Source organism: Pithys albifrons, chromosome 8 (assembly GCF_047495875.1).
Source record: "Pithys albifrons albifrons isolate INPA30051 chromosome 8, PitAlb_v1, whole genome shotgun sequence".
Lineage (NCBI taxonomy): Eukaryota > Metazoa > Chordata > Aves > Passeriformes > Thamnophilidae > Pithys > Pithys albifrons.
In genome coordinates this window covers 17,390,623-17,413,392 of record NC_092465.1, presented here as the reverse complement: position 1 = coordinate 17,413,392, position 22,770 = coordinate 17,390,623, and the positions used below count along the sequence as shown (strand labels likewise).

Sequence of the window (22,770 nt, the reverse complement as noted above, 5' to 3'; positions counted from 1 at the left end):
TTATCTTAGCTGCAAAAGTAATTAAATTTGATTATTTTTCTTCTCATTATACTGGCACAAAATAAGAGTGGGAAAATATTACTGAAACAATTAAAACTGGCAGTGAAAAATAAGAGGTGGATTTTTTTTCTTTCCCATACCTCCAACATAGTTACATTTATAACTGAGTATGTGTCTCTTGTGGTCTCGATTACATCCTGTGTTTTTAGCTGGCAGCGTTTCCTCTGCAGAGGCCCTGTTCTATATGCCAGCATACATTTCTGTGTATATTAAAAGAACAGAATCAAGATGAAATAGTAAATGAAACTACAGCCCCCACCCCCCAATAAGTAGGGGTTTGATACTAACGCTTGGCACAAAATCAGAAGAGGTGTATCTGCCATCATGTTTCTTTTAGTAAAAGCAAGGAGCCTGCTAGCTTTATGTTGTCAAAGAAGATCGAGCAATTCGTTTAAGTCACCAAATGTGTTAAGCAGACCTCTTCCCATTCTTTAAGTATCTGAAGACTACTTCTTCAGTAACATTTTCTGGAAATGGAGCTTGGCTGTGAATCCTCACCTACAGAAATACTTTTTTTTTTTTCAGTTTGCATAGAAGCATTTTTGGAACAGTGAGCTCTGCTAACAGCTGTATTCAATCTTGAGTAAAATTACTTCCTGAAAAAAATGAAATTAAACTTCATATACAAGCTTGCTTGGAATATAATACCATGGAGTTGGGGAACTTTGTGATTATGAAACCAAATACATTCACCCTACTGAGGTAATTTCTTGTAAATTGTACACTATGGAAATCTTTAATCAATGTCAGTGTTTTTAAAGCTAAAATTCATGCGATTCAAATGTGCTTTTTATTTCCCTTCACACAGAGAGTTTGCTGTTTTTTTTAAAAAAAAAAAAAAGAGAAGAATTTTCTGCTGTGGTTGTGTGAGGTGGAAGAGGAGAAGAGTTAGAGCATACAGAATGACACTCCTACCTGCCCAAAGTGTTTGGCATCATAAGTCAGGTCATGAAAATCATGTGATTGATTAAAATAGACAAGTATTTAAAAGCTACATCTGATTTTGTAAAAAGAATTTAATCAGAAAACCAGACTGTTCTTGAGTTTACCACCACAGTGTTACACAGAAGGGGTGGGAGGTGTTCTGTACTTTTTTAAATACTTAAGATGAAATACGAGATTCTGTATATATTTATACTGTGATCCAAAGGTAGAATCTGAGCTCACCTGCATACTGGTAAGCACAAGCACCACTCTTGTGGTTATAGACTGAAACCATGGAATAATGCTCAGCTCACAGCCATTGAAGCTGAAACCCACTTTGCAGAGACAATGCTGCCCAGGATACAGGAGCTTCAAAAGGCAAAACAGAACTAAAAGCATCCATGAACTGAAGTGGCTCGTTAGAATTGTTGACATAAATCTATTGTTCATCTGACTTTATGATCCAAGGCCTTGAGACAAAAAAAAAACAGGACATCAAACCCAACTTTCTCAGTTGTATTTAATTTTAATTAAAGGAACAGAATGTTTAAATCCTTGTACGGGCTGAGTAGCTGAGTCAGGCATTGGGGCACTCCAGTAAAGCCCTGCCTTAGCTTTTACCTAATTCTGTGGGTACCTAAGGATCTAAATATACTCTGCATGTATTTCTGCAGCCAATAGCTTGGAAGCAGAATCTAAGGGTAAAGATTCAAATGTGGTTTTCTTATGTTTGGGATGAGTGCCATAGCTACAGGTTGGAGTCTTCTTCTTTATTAGCATTTCATTATTTTACATAATTCTTTGACCATGTTGATAGCAGAAACTGAGAGACGTCCATGCCTGAATGCTCAAGGCAGCAGGCACTCTGATGGGGTGTGAGTGCTGGCTCCGGATTGAATTTGGGGCTCTTCTTTCCACTGGGATGTTCTAAATGTGTGTTTCTTTTGCAGCTCCTTGCATGTGTGATTTTCTTCTGAAGGATATGCCATTTCTCCTCTCTTTCCCTTTACTCATGGCATGAGTAACCTAAGGGCCTACCTTGGAACAGGAAATTCCAGAAGGGGAAAGGCCACCTGCTATGTGCTACAATAGCCAAGTGACTGACAAGTTGCCATTTAACTTCTCATGCTGTCAGCTTTAAAGAGAAACCCTCCTTTCAGGAGCGTTTTGCTTTAAAATTAAATTTCACTTCCTGATTTACCAGGACACAACAGGAAAAAGTAATTTGAAATATTTTAAAAGACTCAAAATTTTAAGAAAAATTAAATTTTGTATGAGCACTGACCTTTTTGCTGTATTTAGCTAACAAAACATATGCAAAATTTCTCCTATGTGTCATATTGTGGATTCTGGAAAGTAAAAAAGGTAAATGTTTTAACCCACATGCTCATATGGACAACATTTTCCTTATAATTCCAGTCTTTAGTAATGTTTGCTATTTTTATGATTCATCAGTCCAGACAACTTTCAGGGCAAGTTAATTATCTAGTGTGAGGTGGTGGGTTTCCCTTAGTGCTTTGTATATATTTTACTTTATTGTTGGGTTATCTGATTTTTTTCTGTGAAAAATACACATGTAAACTGCAGTACAAGTACTTTTGTACAAAAATACCCATCAGAAGTTTTCTTTTAATGCAAATAAATATAATAATTGCTTTCACCCCAACTGAGTTCGGTTATAGCACTTAGGGAAGCAGAGTATACCTTAGGGCTGTGGCTGCTTTATGGTTGAAACACCATATTTGAGTTGGCTTTCTTGTAAAATGTAGGTTGTATGTTCATCTGCTAGATGATAATGCCCTCTTGGGAACAAAACTCTGGTTTTTCTTAGCATGATTCCTTTTTGTTTTTGTCCAAATTCATATAACTAAAATTAAAATTCAGACCACCCTAGCCATTTTTTCATTTTGCCACTGACAAAAGAACTGAGCATTTTTTCCATTCCTTGTCCGAATTGGTAAGATCCCCCTGAGGACCTTTGTTTACAGTGTCTTCTCATTCTTTGTTTTTCCTTGACATTCTCCCCTCCCTCCAGCAGTGAGATACTAATTAAATAGAGGACACAGTGACCCTGGCTTGTTTAGAAGTCACAGGGTAGTGGTGGTGGCACAATGACAAAACCATCCCTGCAGGAAGTAATCAGGCCAGAGACCCAGTACAATACTCACTTCCAACACCTGAAAAACCCTTTCAATTTGGAGATCCAGCCCAGAAGCAGATTTATTTTCCCTTTAATAAAGTATCTTCATTACAAACAAAGTCTCTGTATCTCTGTGTGTCAGTCTGTTTAACAGGGCTATTATGCAAGTACTGCTTTTTCTTAAATGATTACTGAAAAATATTTCTCTTAACAGAGTTTGTAAAGTAAAAGCAGTATTCATAATAGCTTGTTAGCAAACATCATCACATTTATCTTTAATTTCAAAGAAAAAGTAGTTGGTTATTACTACATCATCCAGCAGGATTATGGTCTTATCTAGTATATAGGAATTTTGAAATTTTATGATACCAATTATTACTTAATTACTAGCTTATCAAGACAGTACTTTATGAGCACCTTGCAACAGAGAAATCCAGGATTCATTCCAAGTTAGGTTTTGTAAACCGGATCAAAAAGTCACCTTGCATTTACACCTGTGAAAATAAGATTTCTATTTGTCCAGAACTCTCCACTGCAGGACATTTCCAGCGTAAGGTGAAGGCTGGGTCCTGCAGCATTGCCTGCTCCTGTGCAGCGTTCTGCTGGCAAAGCCAGGGAGAATCTTGTTGGTATGTTAGTGCGGCCAATTAGATAAATCAGCAGGCTCTAGCCCTAGCACTCAATTTTTAGCATTATCTATGCAGTTTTATCTTGTCCCATAGAAGAATCCAGCTGATTTCAGTAGCTCTCCACTTGGGCTGGCCTGCGTAAATCAGATTGCAGCGCTGAAGTTAGCAACATGATACCTATCATTCCTGTTGAATACAGGGGAAAAAAATCCCACTGTCTGGGAGCTGGGTCAGACTGCAGACAATATGCACTTTAAACTGCATAATTAAGGGAGTTTTTGATTTTATCTTTATGGACTTTTTTCTTGGCAGTTGAGAATAAAATTAGCTGGGAGAAACATTTAGAAGAGTCCTGTTTGAGCAGAACAGTAATGTTTCTTATACCACAACTTGAACAAATCAGTGTCTTAAAAGTAATCTCTTAACTGAGGTTTTGTTTGGTTTTTTTTCACAAAAAATTCTTGGAAGCATGTTGATACTGGAAAAATCACAGTTTTAATGTGCTCATTTCACTGAGTATCAATCTCTGCAACAAGATTTACACTTAACAATTAGACTTTTCTTCAGCCCAATTTAAAGTTTTAAGTGTAACCCAAGTATGGTAGGCATGATCCATTGTGTCAGTTCCACATATCTAACATGCCTTTCACTTTCAGAAGTGAAAGGATGTAAAACATATAAGGAAAAAAAAAGTCAGTGTATATGTATTTTCAGTTATTTGCACAATCTTTGATTATACCAGTCAAAATCATTGTGATCAAATGGAAGGGATTATGTAAGAGTATTTATATTCTAGATAGCAGACACCAGAATTTTGATAGCATTTGTTCTATTTCGGGGTTTTTTTCATTCTTATTTTTTAATGACTCACTGATCCACTGAAAACTAAGGTGCTGTCTGTTTAGATTGGCTAGTCGCCTTGCATCTTCCAGAAGGCACTGTGCCCTGTCACCCTAAACTGTCCTGGAAAACAGATTATGTTCTTCCCTGCAGTGACTCTATGACCCTTCACACCTACCCAGAGTGTGAGCTGTCTGTGTAACTACAGACCCACAAAGTTACTACTGTTTGGGCAACAGAAAAGAGCTAATCATACTGAATACTATCAAAACCTGATCCTGTGGCCAGATCTGTGCCCTGTGGGACTATTTGGCTGTGCAAACATGGTCCAGGGATCAGGTATGAGTACACAGGAGCTGCACTGCTGCTGCTGAGGCAGAGTGCACAGTGCAGGGCTTATGACTGTAGGAGCAGAGCAGTGCCTGGAGACCGCCTGGAACTCCTTGCAGCTTCCTGCACCAGTGCCCTCTTCTTCACTAAAGAAGGCAGTGTATCAGAGCTCTGGAGCCAGGTGTGGTTTCTGGCCCTACTAAAGGAACAGACTCACTGTTGCTGATGCAGCAGGTGCTGCCCTGAGTAGAGCAGTGATGACCAGCATCCTCTCCTCAGGTGTTGCCTTATTGGGTGCTAGGACCATTTGTGGGAGGCAAAGATAGGCATGAATGCAGGGACTGTCCAAGGGAAACAACTTGCGTAAATTGAGGACACCGATCTTTTAGGCCCTAGGGACTGCGAGGTTGGAATAGAAAGGAGATTAAAATAGAAAGGGACTAAAAATGCCTCCATCTGGGTAATACTCAGTTTCAGAGCAGTAGAAATGTTTGAGACTGTGATGAGGCATACCTGTTGCCACACTGAAATTGCCACCTTTCAAAAATTTGGAATAAAAGATGACATACAGTTTGTTTTAAAAATAACTTTTACCAAGGAGAGTCTATTTGTGCCAAGTTATCACTGCATCACATCATGCAGCTCATGCAGCTTTGAATCAGCACAGTTTCTTTGGACTTGATTTAGTATCTCAGGGAATCACAATATCATTGATTCCAAGCAAAAAGTGTCAGCCAGTGTTCTTGATATTCTGTTACTTATTGCTCTGCCCATTTGACTGGATTGTTATTGTTCAGATTCCTTTCTGGTTTTGTAATGGCTGCATTTCACATTAAAGTTCAATGGTTTAATTAAGGAAATGACTGAATAGGAAGTTACCGTAACCATGATTTCAGATATTGAAGAAAGATTTGCCCTACACATGAGGAAATTCATGAAACTAAGGTTTTGTTAAATGTGCAACATCTCCACTTTTTTTTTTTTGAACCGCTGGTATCACACTTTTTTCCTTCTTTTTATGGAGCTTTCTTAGTTTGTTTCCAAGCACACAGTATATTGCAGTGTCCCTAAAATATGGTTTTAAACAGAGATTATTTCCTTTGCATGTTTAATTGAGATCTGAAAACAAAACTAAGAACATTCTGTGATTGCAAATGCCTCTTGAAATTAAAACATTTTATGTGCTATTACATAAAACCCTGAATAGCTGCTTGCTTTCAGTTTTGAGGCTAGTCAGGGCTCTGCAGTCAGACTGCATCTTGATATTGCTGTTCACTCAGCAGTTAGGTGGGATTTAGAAGTTCTGCCTCTGTTCCCAGGTCTAGCCAAGCCTGTTATGTATTATAGCTGCTCTCTATGTCAGAACAGTAGGAAAAAAATATGTACATATATCTATAGATTTAAACTGTATCAGTTTTCTTTTTGATTTCATAGCACACACACAAACAGTTGATTCAGTCCAGCTAAGGGGTGTGGTAATGTCTCCTTCAAAGGGTGAAATAAGTGGATGGCATGGATGTGGAGGGGTAATTCTATGGCAGGGAGAGACATCTCTTAAATCAGATCTGATACAAAAGAGGTGGCAAAGTCTCAGGGTAAAAATGGAGCTCACATCTACTCAAGTAGTCCCAAGTCCCCACTCTGCCAAATGTTTATTAGTTTGATCAGCTAGCAAATAATTACAGTGGTACAGTAAATAGCGTTAAGTGCTATCTGAAGTCTGGAGTTTCTAAACCTGAAGAGGCAGGGCTTCCCCCCATCCCTCCCAGTATGTTTACTTTATAGTTTTCAGTTCATGAAAGGAGCAAGGAGCAGTCTAGTCATCCAGCACAAATTAAGATCCATAGGTACATATCATAAAATGATCTCCATTATAGGGTGAGCTGCCTGCAGACAATCGACATTGTCAGTCAAGGACTAGTTGGCGGTTAATGAAAGGCACATTGTTTGGCTGTTTTAGCATTTTAACAAAGGTGTTCTAGCACAGTTTTGATTCAACTCTTTAATTTTATCAGCGAAATATAATAGAAAATTGGTAATTAGAAAATTTTAAGCATTTAAACCAACTGTAGCTGAGGAATCTAAAATAAAGAATATAAAAGGATGTACTATTTTAAATGGAAATGTTATGGTAATACATTTTAGAATTAACCTTTTAGTTAATTTAAAACTGCCTTTTGATTTGTTAAAAAATTAAAGGTTTTCTACATTGGTGACATTTCAAAGACTTAACCTGATTTTTTTAGGGAAAATAAACAGATTTTTTCTGTATTCTACAAGGACATGAGTAAAAACTACAGCAAGGAAGCTCAGCATGATTTACTTGTTTTGTGTGATTTTACTTAAGTTGTTTTGTCTTTTGATACAAAAGATGTAATTTATTGTTTATTTTTTTAATGGAGATGCAAACTGGACTTTATTTTGTAGTTTAAGTCATTTATATCTCAAAGACTTAAATTCTCATCTAAGAGACTTAACTTCTCCTATTTTTCTCTTCCCTTCTGTGAGAATGAAGAAAGAACATTTTGGTCAACTCTGCTGGTAAAGCCAATGCATAGCCCACTGAATATAGTCACCAAGGGATTAATGCAGCTTTCTGTCTTTTTTCACTCTGGCTTAGTTCCTGCAAAATCATGTGCCTACATGATTTATTTCCATGAACTGTCATATTGTATGTCGTCAATAGGAAAAAAGGTTATTCTTTCTCAATTTACTGAATACTGAATTAGATTTAAGAAAGCCAAAGAACTAATAGTATCAAAACCAAAAAGTTATGGTGTCAGGAGCAGCTGAAAATACTGTGAAAACATAAGGATTTTACTTTACTCATACCTTTTGTCAGTACATTTGTAGTTGATTTAAGAACACTCCTTTTTCTCTGGGTAATGTCACTTGACTGCATAGATACAAGCACAGAAGTTAATGGTATGCTTATATAGTCTGAGGCAATGTTGGGAACAACCCTTTTGTGGAATGAAGTAGCAACTTCAGTGGAAAGGCAATGAATAAGGAGATTAAAGTGGAAGCATTTAGGCATATTTAGATTTTCAACTTTCTTTTCTAGTCTTTTAAATGATGTCTGTAACTCTGATAAAAATTCCTGAGTTGTGAAACAGTGGGGTCTATTCAGAAAACAATCTGAAATTTCTTGGATGCAAAATGTATTTTTTCAGTTAGTGCAGAATGTGATTTATATAACATCTCAGCTGACATGATCTGACATGTTTTTATGAATTCCTTTGCAAGGCAAAGTGCCTCTAGTTGCAATTTATAGTAATGAGTCTGTCTGCTGTAAAGTAACTGATTACAATGATGGTATAAGAAGCAAGCATGTTTGCCTTTCCAGGCCATTACCCTTTCCTCACTTCTGGAGGATCTAAGCCTGTGTTCTGGAGCAACGGTATCCGTGGGTCTCCAAAAGCATTCTGTTTGTCCAAACACAACTTTGTGTACTTCACCAAATATAGCTGGACGGTATTTTTCACTGGAGTTCAGTTAATTTGGTAAAACACTGTATCTGACAGGTCCATTTGAAAAACACAACATAACTGCATCTATAATTACGCAAACAGATTTTCATGTGAAAACTTTTGCAAGATCTTTCAAATAGTGAAGGGTATGTTGTGTCTTAGGGTCAAAAGCAATATTATGATAGTACCCAGTTTTCATCATGATGTACTTCTGTATTGCATTAAGGGACAACTGGACCAGGTCCTGAAGTGAGCAGTTGTTTACTTGTATTTTTGATGGATAAGTAGCAAAAACCTGGCATGCATGCATGAGCACATGTTCACATAGATTCATGTTAAAATACTATTGTGAAAATGATCCAAATTTGCTTCCTGCTAGAAAAAGATTGTCTATTTCCTCCTAGTAGGTAGTCATAGAAAGTTCCTGTAGCCATTTGCTGAAATAATTTTTGTCTCATTCAGCAAACACAGCTGGGAGTTTTGCTTTTCTCAGAAATTAGTGTAGCAAGTTGTACTTGCAAGCACAGAGGCTTTGTGGAGATCTTGTCCCCGGGGAGCTTAGTGCAAAATTCTTTTTGAAGATCCCAGAATGGAGAAAATCTTCACTATGCAGAGCTTCTGACAGAAGCTGCAGTAGTGAAAGATAGGGAAAGGAGTTGCCAAGGCACTGAAGAACTTCAAAGAACACTGAAACTAGGGGCGAAAGTTCAGTGTAATTCTTGTGTTATCTGAACTCACCCAACTCTGTTGCAGCACATCTGCATAAAATGTCTGGAGTCTGGTTGTGGCAATAATCTCACTTTTCTGGAATATGACTGGAAACGTACTGTTAAAAAATCAGTTGCTAGTGAAAATGTTTTGAGTTAAATTCCACAAGGGAGCCCTTAGACTGAGAGAAGCCACCCAGCTTGCTCCCGTGGGGGACACACACCTTCCCCATCTTGCCTTCTTCTGGCTGTGTGCTCCTGCCACTTAACTTGTGATGGTTCTGTTAGACACCTTGGTGACCCTGTTCAACTCCCCACCATGGCCGAAAGAACAGCTGCTGAGTTATGGATTTGAATCAACAAGCAAAAGAAACAGAGGATTAAGCAAAGGGCTTGAAAACATGAAGCTCAAAGCAGGAAGGGGGAAAGGAGCAGAAGCCTTCCTCCTTTTCAGCATCCCTGAGCATTAAATGTCTTGAGGAATAAACTCAGTAAATCACAAAAGCACACTGTAAGTGCTTTCATTCAGGGTGAAATCTGGGACGTGCTGGTTAAGCTCCTGTTGATCAGACCAGGATTTCATTCCAGGTTTTATCTTTGATTTACGTGCATTGATATTGGTGAACAGACTGGTTGTGCAGAATCTGATACTTGGAATCCAACTCAAGAGAATGTGTTGAAAATAACTCTAAGAATCTATTTACTTAAATAAATGTAAAACTTAATTATGATGCAATGAAATATTTTCCCACCATGATTTGTGCTGCTGCAAGCCCATGACATTTAGTATGGAACATTAGTAAATAACTCTATGATTTACTCCCTGATATAAATTATCCTAGCCATCTTGATTAATTTACTGATTACTGAACATAAATATTCAGATCATATCTGAATTTAAAATTGCAGGAACTGAAATGATGACTATGAAGATACAGACTTGGAGTAGCAATGCAGCTGGTCGCTAGTTTAGCTCAGAGTGGAAGTGGCAAAACCCCCCCTGTTTGCAGCTGATTGCTATACAGTGTATCAGAGGATAACATTGGTGTTCACCTCCTGCTTTTTACCCGTGTCTGTGGTTCATCATCCACATCCTGTACCTTCAAGTGTAGGATCCTGTAGCCCGTCAGGAGAGGGCTGCATTGGAAGGAGCTACACCCTTCTTTCACCTCAGAGTGTGGGCTCTGCAAGTTACTGAGGCATGACCTTCTGCTGCTTATGCTGACTGGCTTGGTGGTGGAGGTCTTTCACTGCAATGACCATGGGCTAGATGACCTTTATGAGTGCTGAATTTACATGTAAGAATTTTCTTATTCTGAAAATATATCTGTTGATCATTTTGGTCAGTGTTATATTGATGTTGTGGAGATGCTGTAAACATAGCAAGTATGCATTTTCAAAACTCAGAGGAGCAGATTGTGTATTTCGAGTAGAATACTGTTTACAGCTTCTTTGGCAGACTGAAATCCATGATGCCTGTCAGAGATGTAAGCTGTAACAGGTGAATCAGGAACAATTCTATCAAAGTTTAAGTGGATACTTTTATTTTAAAGATACTGAAAATGAGATAAGATTAACACTCATTATTGAATGTTTGCTTAACTTCTCACACATGATCTTATTTCTTCACTTTGTACTTCAAATTAGGTCATTAAAATCAGATTGTGTGTTATAAACAAACATCTTTCTGTTTAGATGTGATTATAAAACAAACTTGGAGGATAAAGGCTGTAATTTTGAAACAGATAAAAATTACATACCCCTTTGAAATCTATATAGAAATTAGTTTCTCACACTCTAACTGAGATGATGTAAATGGATCCCAGAGAGCCAGTACAGTGTTGTCCATGTACTCAGGGGAGTTGGAGCAGGTCAGAAATGAGGTTAATTGACAGGGAAGTGTGTGAGGACAGAAAAAATTTGTGCAGTGCATGCCAGTGGGTAGAGCTGTCAGTTCTTCACTTGACTACTATTATTTGTCAAACAAACATGACAGGACTTGGTTTCAGGGAAAGGAAAAAAAAAACCAAGAAGAGTCATCTTAGGACAGCAACATTGTTTGTAAAGAGTGGTGTTTTGTGGATTTGTTCCAAGATACCCACATGTATACACCTACTGTACACAATCTCCAGTCTTGGCTTGTCGCTCCTGCCAGTGTAACTGCTATCAGCAACTCAGGTTTGATAAGCAGTATCTGCTCTGGCTTTTCCTCAGATACTCTTCAAGCACTTAGCTTGAGTGTGCAAGCCTGATTTTGCACTAGTGACAATAACTCCATCTTTTTTGATGTATCATATCATAAATGACTTTCTGGGTCTTGTTCCTCTTTTTCCATAAAGAGACATTCTGGACTTAGCGTATGTTGTGATTCCAGCCTGCTCCTCATGGCATTAGTGCAAAAATTGCTTATAATGCAAATAATGCATGTTTCATTCAAGGTTTCAAAGTGTATGTTCCATTTTATAGATGTGTAAAGACCAGGTAAGAGTCTGATTTTTTTTTCTATAACGGCAGAGCACTAACAAATCTGAAGCTTTCATGGCCTTAGATACCAAGAAAACAACATGCAAAGGAGTAAGATTTATGTTTGGCCGATTTTTGGTCAGACCTTCCACTCTAACTGTTGTGTAGTGATTTATTTTTTTCATTGTCGTTAACTGTTCTAAAATTTTCATAGAATAGTAACCATTCAAGCCTGGTCCACGTGATGAGTAATTTCATCCAAGAAACCCAGCACACCAAAATGGAACATATTGTGGCTAGAAAGAACCTCTTTTCTGCTTAAAACCCAGCAGATATATTCCTACTTTAGAAGCCCATTAATGAAGTTCTAGAAAAAATGTTCGTGTGTTTCTAGACTTTCATTAATATTTGTATTAAAATGTAAATATGTAAAATATATAAAAATCAAACAACTACATAGAATCATTGTTTCCTAGAAAATACTTAGCAATATTTTTGCTTTCTTCTATTGTTAAATAAATTTATGTTGTACAAAATGTAAAAATACACAGTCAAGAATGTGTGTCAAAAGAGTGAGCTCTTCTTAGTAGTCTCACTTAAAAAAATAAATATGGTTTAATATAATGTTGAACAACTCCTACACAGTTAATAACAGAGCAGAAAAAGCAATATGTTTTGTCATTTTTTACAGACATTATTATTTTATTCTACAATAAATTTGGCAACTGTTTACAAGCTTTGACTGCTTTATAATTTCAAACAAGTGTCTGGAAACCTTATCAACTGAATGGCAGCACTGAGATCTTGAGGAGTAATTTCATTCATTCTACAAATGAGGATTGGATTTTGTCCTTTCCTTTAATTACTGATTAGGAGCTATCTCCTTAAATTTCTGTTATATAGTAATCCTTTACAGTAATTGTGTTTCATACTTGTGCTTTCCAGAATATACAAGGGATGTTTAGGAAGGGGATTTGTTAGACAGTGGAAATGCTTCTATAAGGAAGTGTCTTGTCATGGCTTTCAAATAATAAATAATGCATTCCATGACATAAAATGCTGGCATGGCATTAACAAGAGATTTTGTTGCTCTCTATGTTCATATTCTTAACACCAGTCATCAGTGAAGGAATGGCAATAAGTACTTATAATTGTGCAATTTATATTGTGTCTTTCCAAGAACATTTAAGGAAGCATGGAAGGAATGAACTGCAAAGCTGAAATGAATAGGAGTCAAAGCATGTTGTTGGAGACACAACCCTAGTGCCACAGCAGAGGGTTGAGCACTTCAGGGAGCAGAGGGCTGCTCTCTTTTTCAAAGAGAGCTGTTGTATTTAATGGAAAAAAAACTGCAGTAGAGGTGATGGAAAAATCAGAGACAGGTTGGAGGATTCCCAGAGAGAATGAGCTGATGAGTTAAAAAAAAAAATCGGTTACAGTGATTGTGCACAGGTATTTTATAATGAGTGATAACATAGTGCTTGCGCTTTTTTTTTTTAATATTCTAATGTAGAGTATAAGTAATTTGGTACTTTGGTACCGCTATTTGAAGTGGTACATCTGGAAAAGATTATTTGTCTTCCCCTTTTGATTGTGATCCTCATGGAGATTCTTTTCTTATTGTTGCATATATTCATGCCATTATTTTGAAGACTGCATTCTTAAACAACAGCTTCTCATTGTATGTGCAATACCTCACTCTTAGCAGATCATATATTTCTTCAGAAGAAAATTTACAGAAGATTTTATATAGCAAGTCTTTGGCATGTTCACGGCATTACTACATCCCATTTCTACTGACCTTTCCTCCTTATTCTTACTTAGCAAGATACAGATTTCTTTCATTACCTATGTACTGGTAATACTTTATGATAAAAACAATTAATTATGAGATTACTTATCTCTAAAAGAGCTTCCCATGTAATGAAGTTTACTCTGTTCCTTTGGCTGTTAGAAATGCTTTTCATGCTTTCAGTTCTGAATAGATGGATTTAAGCCTAAAATTAAAAATTTGCTTCTGTACAATGCTCAACTTCCCATACCCCTTTATTAACACTTTACAGGAAATGCTTAGTATCTCCCAAAGTTCAGCCCTGCATACTGTTTCCTTGGTTTGCATAGGGTATTTAAAAGTATTTTTACATTGTTGTGGCTCAAATTCCTGCCTACTCTGGTTTCTATCTTTCTCCATATGATTGGGTGTGATGAGAGGATGGATGCTCAAGGAAGTGAGCATTGTGATGGAAGCCCATGGGTGGGAAAATGAGGTGCTGCAGTCTCTTTTCTACTGGTGGGTCTTCAGAAGACCGTGAAGTGGACAGGAGAACAGGATTGACTTTAGGAAATTCAGGAGATCCAATCTGGACTCATAGGAATTTGCAATAGACTGTAAGTTTCCTTTTTAAAGCAGATCCAGTGTTGAGGGACCATCTGTCCTACAGAGGCATTGAATGCCCTGAGGGGAATTAGCTACTTTGGTTGAACTTTGAGATAAGTAAGGGAAGCCATGAATTTGATTTAGAACAGAAATGGTAAAGTAGCAGCTTAAATGTGTAGAACTGTTTTTAAAATAATGGCTTAGCTATATGCCAGTCTACTGTTTGTTAAGACTGCTAAGCATTACTGGAAAGATTCTTTAGTACTTTCAGTTGTCTCCATGTTTTCAGTCAAAACTTTCTTTCTGTCTTTACCCAGTCTCTCTGCTAACCTAAATTTCTGAACTGTACATTAAAAAAACAAAACAAACAAACTAAACAGAATATGTAATTGCAACACTGTAGTTCAAAAATGCACCAGAGCTGCTCACAAGTTTTCCTTTTTTTTTTTTTTTTTTTCTGAATAAGCAGCTCTGGGTAATTTAAAGAATGATTTATAGAGGCACCTTAGACCCCGTGGTCACCTTTTTCCCTCAGGATCAAAATGAATTCCTCAAGTATAACTGCAAACAGTAAGATGCTTGGCTATCTCCAAGTCTGTTCACACTTGTTGTATGCCGTTATTAACAAAGTCCTTGAAAATATTATTTAAATTATCACGTGTGTATACATTTAGGTGTCTCAATTTTGGGATTGCTAAGTAAGACTGAGACTGTTCTTTTCAAACAAGGCATGCTTCTTGCATCCCAGAAAATATGTAGGAGGATTGTTATCAGTACTTGAACTGATATATCACAGCACAGGTACTGAAAAGTCCAGGCAGTTATCTTGAGCTTTATCAACTTAATCTCAAATACAGTTTTACACATAAGTCATTTTGCCTGTATTCTGGAGTAAGAATAAAGCAGCATAAATTCAGATTGGAAGGGCCTCAGGGGATCTCTAGTCCAACCTCCAGCCCAAAGCAGCATCAGCAAAAAGATCAGGTAGGGTTGCTTAGGGCTCTTTGCAGCCTGGTCTTGAAAATGTTCAAGGGTGGGCAGTGCACAGCCACCTAGAGCAATGTCTGGCTGTCCTGATGTCCAGTCAGAAACTCTCTTGTTTCAGTTTAGGTCTGCTGTCCCCTTCTCTCCAGACACACTGCTGTAAGGAGTCTGACTCTGTATTCTTGATAATCCCATCATAGCTTTTAGAAGGTAGCTATTTCCCTGTTTGAGATACACATGGAGACAGATTATTCAAGACTTTAAAAAAGAGTAGAATATAGGCAAATTAGCACTTAGGAAAGGACACGCGTTTTCTTCACAGGAAATTCTGTAATGAGTCTTTCTTTAACAAAAATAAATATTCAAATACCATTTGATTGTGATCTAGTAGATGTTTACAGGATTATATTTGTTGGTCTGTGTTGTCCTAATATGTTAGGAAAGAGTACTGATAACCGAGATAAATGTGCAACATACTGCATCTAAGAGAGGGAAATCCATGACAAATGGGGAAGCTGTGGGACATGTGACAGCAGAGAGGGAAAGACAGCAGTGTTTCAGATACTGCTTTGGAATATTCTTGAGAGCCTTCCCTGATATGACAGTGACTGAGAATAGGCCCAATCAAGCATATAGTGTTTACATCCCTCCAGCCTCTTCCCTGGGGGATGGGGCAGGAAGAGGAGAGGGAAGGAAGCAAGGGATGATTGATGGGTTTTGAAAAGGTTTTCCCCACAAGGGGAAGGTGTGGTCAGTGTACGCCTCTCCAGCTAACAAAGCCCTCCCGTAGGTGGAGCAGATGTAAGCTTTGTCACCCCTTGGGGTGACTGCAACACTGCCCAGGACAATACTGTTCTTATTTTTCATTTGGGAATAGAGATTTTAGCAGGAGAAGAAGTCTGCCACTGTTACAGTTTGTGCTGCTTTAACACGGTACTTCAGCACTGAGCCTGATTGTGACAGCTGTGACCAAGGGGCTGTAATAAGTAAGACCAGAGCACAGATCGCCTGCTGTGTGTGGTACATCTCGGGAAGGCATGAGCACACAACTACATTTCTGTCAAATTAAGCCACAGGTACATGAACATATTAAGCCAATATAATCTGATATTGCTGCCAAAACAAGCACTCATATCCACCCTCTTGCCTCTGTCTATTTTTGCTCACATGCTACCTCCTCCATTACACTGGCACAAGCAGCGGCACAGCCACATGCTGAACCAGACAAAGGAAATTATCTGGAAGAAAATTAACCTGATCACAGAAAAATAAAAGACAGTTTCACCCAGAATCAGTTGCTGAACTGTTGCTTTTTCAGTAGTGATGCCAGCCGATGTTGTAAGGAAGGCATGAGGCCTCAGCCAGACCAGGGAATATGAATTTATCCTAGCACTAAGTCCCTGTGCTAGTTTTATACCAGCAGTGGGAATACAACTGTTCCATGACCCAGCATGAAAGTTAGGGTAGTACAGACAGATGGTACCTGATCTGGCATAAACTCTGCTGGTACAAACTTATTCTGTCAAATGTTTTCCAGTGTCAGTGATCACCATGTACCTGCAGTGCTTTCCATCCAGTACTAGCAGCCCTTAAACCTGTATTATCAAATCAAGGCCAAACTGAACGAGATCCATTTTAGGACCTGAAAGAGGGGAAAAAAAGTAAGTTATGCAGAACGTAGGTCTGCCAAGTTGTGATGCTTTCTTACCATAAGCTGTACTCAGATGGACTCTGATCTGTGGTAGCAATATATTAGGATACCAGAATACTTAGAGATTATTTCTCGGAAAGTGACTAACTGAAGATTATGGCTTTTGCAGAATCTAGTGTAGTATGATATTATTCAGCTTTTTGGTAATGAACTACCTGGCAATTTTCTGTTTCTTCCCAGCTCTTTCCCCTGGTCGTGTGGGGGTGTGTGAGCTCTGGGCCATGGTTATGTCAGAAAGAGGAAGAGAAACCAAAAGGTGCCTGATGATGCATGTCCGTGACAGAAGGTCTTCTGCAGTGTCACAGATCAGAGTCAGTGGCCTGACAGAGCTAGAGCTGTGAACTTTCTTAGAAACTAGATTACCAACATCACCAGGCAATGTAAACGTAGTAATGTTAACAGTGCATAGTATTAGTAAGTGAAGTTGGAAACTCCTTCTATTCCGTGTGTCCCAGTCTTGTTGTTTAAGAACTGTAATGTTTCCTAGGCCCAAATTTTGTGAAGAAACTAAGAGTTTCCTCTTACTTCCCAAGTGCTGCCTGGAGGCACTGGAGAGGGCTGTGACCGGATGTTCCTCCCCCACTCCCCATCTCTAGTCAAGAAAAAGTTGAGTCAAAGCCTGCAGTATTTATGCCCCTCGGAGCCGTCAGCCCCTTAGTTAGGACGGCACACAAACCCCGGCTGTGCCCGCACCCGTCGGGGCTCCGTAGGGCGGCCCCACACGCGCGGCTCGGGCCCCGCCGGGCGCGCCCCGCGGCGGAATGCGCGGCACGCGGCCCCCCCGCGCTCCGCTCCGGCGCAACCATTGCACGGCGCGGGGGGGCGGAGAGGAGGGGGCGCGCCCCCCGCCCCGCTCCGCGCCTGCCCTGGCGCCGCGCCCCGTTCCGCGCCCCCTCACCCCCGCGCAGGACGGGGCAGTGCGCCCCCTCCCGCTCCCCGGCGCGGCCCGGCGCGCTCCCTCCCTCGTTCGGGGCGGTGGTTGCGGCCGGCGGGAGGTGGGGCCGGCGGGGCCGGGCCGGGCCGGGCTGGGCTGGGCCGGGCTGGGGCGGCCGGCGGCGGTCAGCAGGGCCTGTGCATGGCAGGCAGGGCGGCAGCCGCGGGGTAGGGTCGGCGCGGAGCGGGGCCGGGCCGGGCGGGGCGCGGGCCGAGGAGGGGGAGCGGAGGAGTCGCAGCCGGCGGAGAAGGCACGGAGGCGCAGAGCGCCCTGCAGCCCCGCCGCGCCGCAGCTCGGCGGCCGCCAAAGTTGCTCCCCATCCCGAGGGGGAGCGGGGGATCAGGCGGGGCGATGATCTTCCCCAGCAGCAACAGCAGCGCGGCGGGCGGCAGCCGGACCCCGTATCGGAAGCAGGTAAGGGAGGGCTGTGTAGGTTTGTAGCTTCCGGACCTCCGCGATCCCCCCGCACCCCGAGGTGCTTGGGGATGAGTGGGGACAGGGATGGCGACTGGCGTGAGTTGCAGCGCGCAGCCTGTTCGCTTCTCGAGAGCTGGGATTTACAAAAAGAAACTATTCTTTTTCTTTTCAATTTTTTTTTTACTCCCCTCCCGAAGAGCGGCGCCGTGACCTTGCCGGGTGCCCGGGCGGCCGCCGCCGGGTCACCTTAGCGGGCGGTGCGGGGCGGCCGCGGCCCCGCTGGGATCGGCAACAGGTTAGAAAGGACCCAGTGTCGCAACAGCGAAACTTCGGTCTGGATATTTTTCGCTCGGCGTGAAATGATTGAAGGGACATGGGCGCGTTCTTTCTTTCAAACAACCCTCCAGAAAACCTCCGCCGCCCCTCGGACGCGCCCCTGCTCCCCCCGCGGAGGGCACGGGGGGACCCTATGACATTTTATGGGCAGAGAGAGCTCTCCGATAATCTCGGAGCACTCGCATCTATGGAGCTGTACTGAAAGAGGTATTTCTTTGTTTGTTTGTTTAGTCGCTGGAAATAAAATATTTGAAATAGTTGAGTTACAGCCTTGCTGGGCCGTTTGTCTTTGGCTGCACTTTTTAGATACGCGCGCACATATACGCAACGTTAGTATTAATGTTCCATTATTTTTTGCTTAGCATGTTGTTTTTTTCATTGACTCTTTTATTTAAAAAAAAAGGAAAAAATCTTACTTTTTAAGTTAATGGGAAAGCATGCTATATGTGTGCACTAGAGGGTAAATGGAGTAGAGGTCACTGACAAGCTCCCGTCTTGGCAAAGCATGCCAAAAATACTATGACAAGCTTCTTTCCAGGTGATAAAAAATCCTTCTGTGTCTGCTGCTCTTAGTAGCTGAAACAAGTCATTTGACAAGTTCAGCCAGCAATACTGGGAAAGTTTGTCCAATTTCGCTTGGGGTTGGGATGCATTAAGGGCAGAAATAGTGAATTGGATATCACTGCTATGTGCAGTGAAGGGTTTCATACAAATAACGAGGAAATGGGCTTGGCAATTTTGAACTCTTAGTGCATTGTTGGACAGTGTATCTTGTGTAGCTAACCTTCGCGACAGTGAAAGTTACTCTCATATTTTCTTGAAGCTTAAACAAAAATTGCTATTTGCTTTCTCCTCCCTGTTAATTTATAGAAATATATTTTTGCTGAGAATCACTGGTGTGTTATCTCAGCAGTGCTCTGCAGATGCTGCCCAGCAGTGCATGGAGGTATCTGTATCTTGTACTCGAAGTGTTCAAGTCCCTACATAACAAAACTGCTTATTGTATGTGCTAGTTTTGGTTTGTTGTTAATAAATGTCTGGATACGCCCTTGCTGATGCTCTTGTCTGGTGCTCCCGCGTAGTTTATACATGAAGCCAATTTATCAGATACTATTTTGTGCTCTCCCTGCAAGAACCATTAAGGCCCCTGTGCAGTGTGTCGGGCGCTGGGCAGGGTGTTGGCAGGAGCGGAGGGCAGTGGGGCCAGGCCTCGTGCTGGCAGGGCTGTGTTTTGTGTTCGGATGTGAGTTTGCCTGCTGGTCTAGAGCGGGCTGATAAGATGCTCTTCTTTTCACAGTGCACTCCTTAGATTCAAAGAGCTGAAAGGGCCGACTGAATCAGAAAAACAAACAGACCCTTTTTTCCCAATAGGCAGAGAAAGAGATGAATGCAGGGGTATTATGTGGGCTTAAGACCCTGGGTACCAAAGGTTTCTTTTGTTAGTGTGTAGCTATTCTCTGCTCAAACTTCCTACATAAGGAGCCAGGGTCTGCGCCTTTCTCCAGCTAAGTACATGGAAAGCTCCTATTAACTTCATTCATGTAGACTAACATCTTTTTAAAGGTTGGCTTTCTGATCCACTCAGACATCACCTGCAGGGGTGAGCTGATGTCAAACAGTGCTGAAGAGTGTTGTAAGCCAAATTTTTCAACTCTTGATAATTAGAAAAGTTGAGATTAAGTCTCTGCGTGCTTTCTGTAACCCATATTGAGACAATTGCATTGTAGTTGTGCTTTAGCCTGAGACACTACGTACTATTAGTGTAAGAAAAGTTGTCAACTACATTTCCTGTGCTAACATCATGTAGTATATGAAGCTGAATTTTAACTAACTTAAAATTATATTAAAATCTTTCAAGAAGCTTGTATGTTTCTGTAGGTATTGTAATATATACAATAACAGAATATGAGAGCTCTTTATGTTTAACACTGTCCTGTTTCATTTCTAAGAGTCTGGTGAAAAGATGAGTGATTAAGTGATAAAATGCATTATCTTGATTTATTTTTAAGGCACTGTAACGTAATGTGGATTTCTAGCTTAATTTAAAATATTGACAAAATACCATATAGGTACCATAGTCCAGAGCTTTGCACACACTCACTTTTTGTTTTCCAAAATAACGGCTTTGTTTTATAAACAAATCTGTGCTTCGAGTATTGTGCCTGTTACCTACTATGTAACTCAGGCACATAGGAGCCAGTCGACATTCTCACTTTCAGGTCAGATTTGATTGGGTGGTGCCTGGCCATCTTCCCTCTTTTAGAGTGCTCGTAAGAGTACTAAAATATGGTCTCTGAAGTGGTGTTTTCAAAAGGATTTCCTGTGTTATGGGCAGACAGGCATGTTAAAAATATTCCTACCAGGCTTAAAAGTTAAACATTGCTTAAATGCATGGCAGCTCATCTGAGAATTGACTTGAAATGCAGATGCAGGCCTAGTTAAAGAATGAAAGCCACGAAGTACCTTCAGTAATAACCTATCACAACACTCATGGCTGTACATCCTGTCTGAAAAAGGTGAATGTAAACTAATATTTTTAGTAACAAGGTTACTTGACCTGTGCAAAGAATGCACGTGTGTGTACACGTAATGCAAAGGAAATAAAATTGCATACAATATCCTACTTAATACAGGCTTTTTTAGCTCTTGATTTGTTGAGAACAAGATGATTCTCTGTCCCTCCTCCCACTGTTATATTCTCATGTAAATTGGAAGGCACTCCTCCGGAGTAAATATTTCTACACTCTGTAAAATTATCATAAATGGAAAATTAGGCTTTCTCCTGCCATCTGCTCTTTGAATCTACAGAGCTACTGCAGCCATTTGATTAGGGATTTTAAATTGCTTGGTGCAGGAAGGTTTCTCTGCTCTCAGGTTTCTTGAAGAGGAAGCCAGAAGCAGCTCTGGAGGCCTGGGATGGAGGCGAGCGTGGGGTTCTGCCATCACAGCCTGGCTGCTCAGCCCAGTGTCTGTGGTTTTTAACAGCCTTGCCCAGTAACAGTGGTTCTTGTTACATTTTGAGGAGTGTAATGTTTATCTCACCAGGATAAGGAGATTTACATAGTTTGCTGCTTTCCAGAAGATTAACTGGGTGTAGCTGCACGTGAGGAATTTAACACTGATTTGATGTTTAGTTAGTGTAATGAGAGACAGACAAAGGTTTTGAACAATCTTTTCATGCACCTCTGGTAACATCAAGTGTCATGTCCCCGTGTGGGTTTTATGAAAAGTTGCAGGTTGAGGTGGTTTCTAATGAAGGTTAAATGAAGAAAATTTTTGCCAGTCTCAGGCTAAAAATATAGATTTGCCTTTCACTCTATCTATAGGTTTAACCTATCAAGAATCTGCACCTGTAATCTGACTTTACTGTTGGCACTGTGTGTGATGTCTGTGTGTGTGAGAAGGAAGCTCATTCAACTTACAAGGCCCGGGCATGGTCATAACTCAAAACATGCAGCTCTGCGGAGCCGTGTGTGCCCAGCGATTTTACGTGACACCTCCTTTGTGTATGGATAGTGCTGGGGCGGTGGAGCTGAGGAGCCAAGATTGCACAGATATATTTGGTTACACAAATGCATTAGTGTCTTTTTGTTTCTTTCTTTCAGAACTATAAGAATTGTAATTTTGTATCACTGGCTTGCTTGTTTTCCTTTAGATTGTATACAATGTTAAAAAGTTTACCTGGGTTTCGCAAGACTGAACTCCTATGTAAAGTACAGCTATTTTAATTTTTAAGTGTGTCTGTAAGATTGTTTGTGAAGTTCTGCTTTATTCTCAAGGGAGCAAAACTGCTCAGTCAGTGAGTTTCTATACTTGTAACAAAATGTCAATAAAAAAAATAAAAGGTAACACCTTATCTCTTCAGGCATGATGTTACAGATTATGAACATTGATATGATTGTCTTATCTCTATTGAGCAATTTGAAGTTTTTGTTTAGTATTTCTAACAGGGTGAACAATATATTTTTATCTCTTTGTAAGTGTTAGTGTTCAAAGTGTGTATCTTTGCCATTAAAATTCACATTGTAAGGGAAGATAGAAGTCTGTGTCTTGAACATCTGCTGTTTTGTTTTGGGTTCATTTTTTCCCCTGAAACTTCCAACTGTTAAAAGAAAATTGCTTGAGTTAACACATTTCTGAAGGGTTAGATCCTTTCAACTAGGACTGCTGGCAGGGAGGAGAGGGGAAGGAAGGAAGGGAGGGGAAAATTCTTTCCTGAGAGCTTGAGATGGCTCCTAAAACATCCACACAGTGCTGCAACCAAGTAAATAAAAATAATGATCATTTGACATTGTAACTGGTTTAGTCTGCCTTTTTTTTTTTTAGTCGTGATTAAAATTGAACTTTGCTTGTTGCATGAGATGGTGTTTTAACAAAAGCAGTCAGTGGAGAATAGGAACCTTTTTTACTGACTTTCCCTCATGGATCTGTTTCCAACTTCTTATGAA

General features: G+C 40.2%; 1 protein-coding gene across 4 annotated transcripts in view; it reads left to right on the top strand.

The window, feature by feature from the left end:
• RBMS1 (RNA binding motif single stranded interacting protein 1) overlaps positions 1 to 22,770 on the top strand; it is a 143,275-nt gene that overhangs the window by 35,902 nt on the left and 84,603 nt on the right. Inside the window, exon 1 of one of the 4 annotated variants that reach the window (XM_071561628.1) lies at positions 17,681 to 17,983. The exons of 2 other annotated variants lie outside the window; for them this stretch is intronic. In XM_071561628.1, the coding sequence (XP_071417729.1) occupies positions 17,921 to 17,983 (63 nt within the window). In that variant the 5' untranslated portion in view covers positions 17,681 to 17,920. Of the gene's footprint in view, positions 1 to 17,680; positions 17,984 to 18,205; positions 18,530 to 22,770 lie in introns of those variants that run through there. One more of the 4 variants, XM_071561629.1, reaches the window with a different exon arrangement.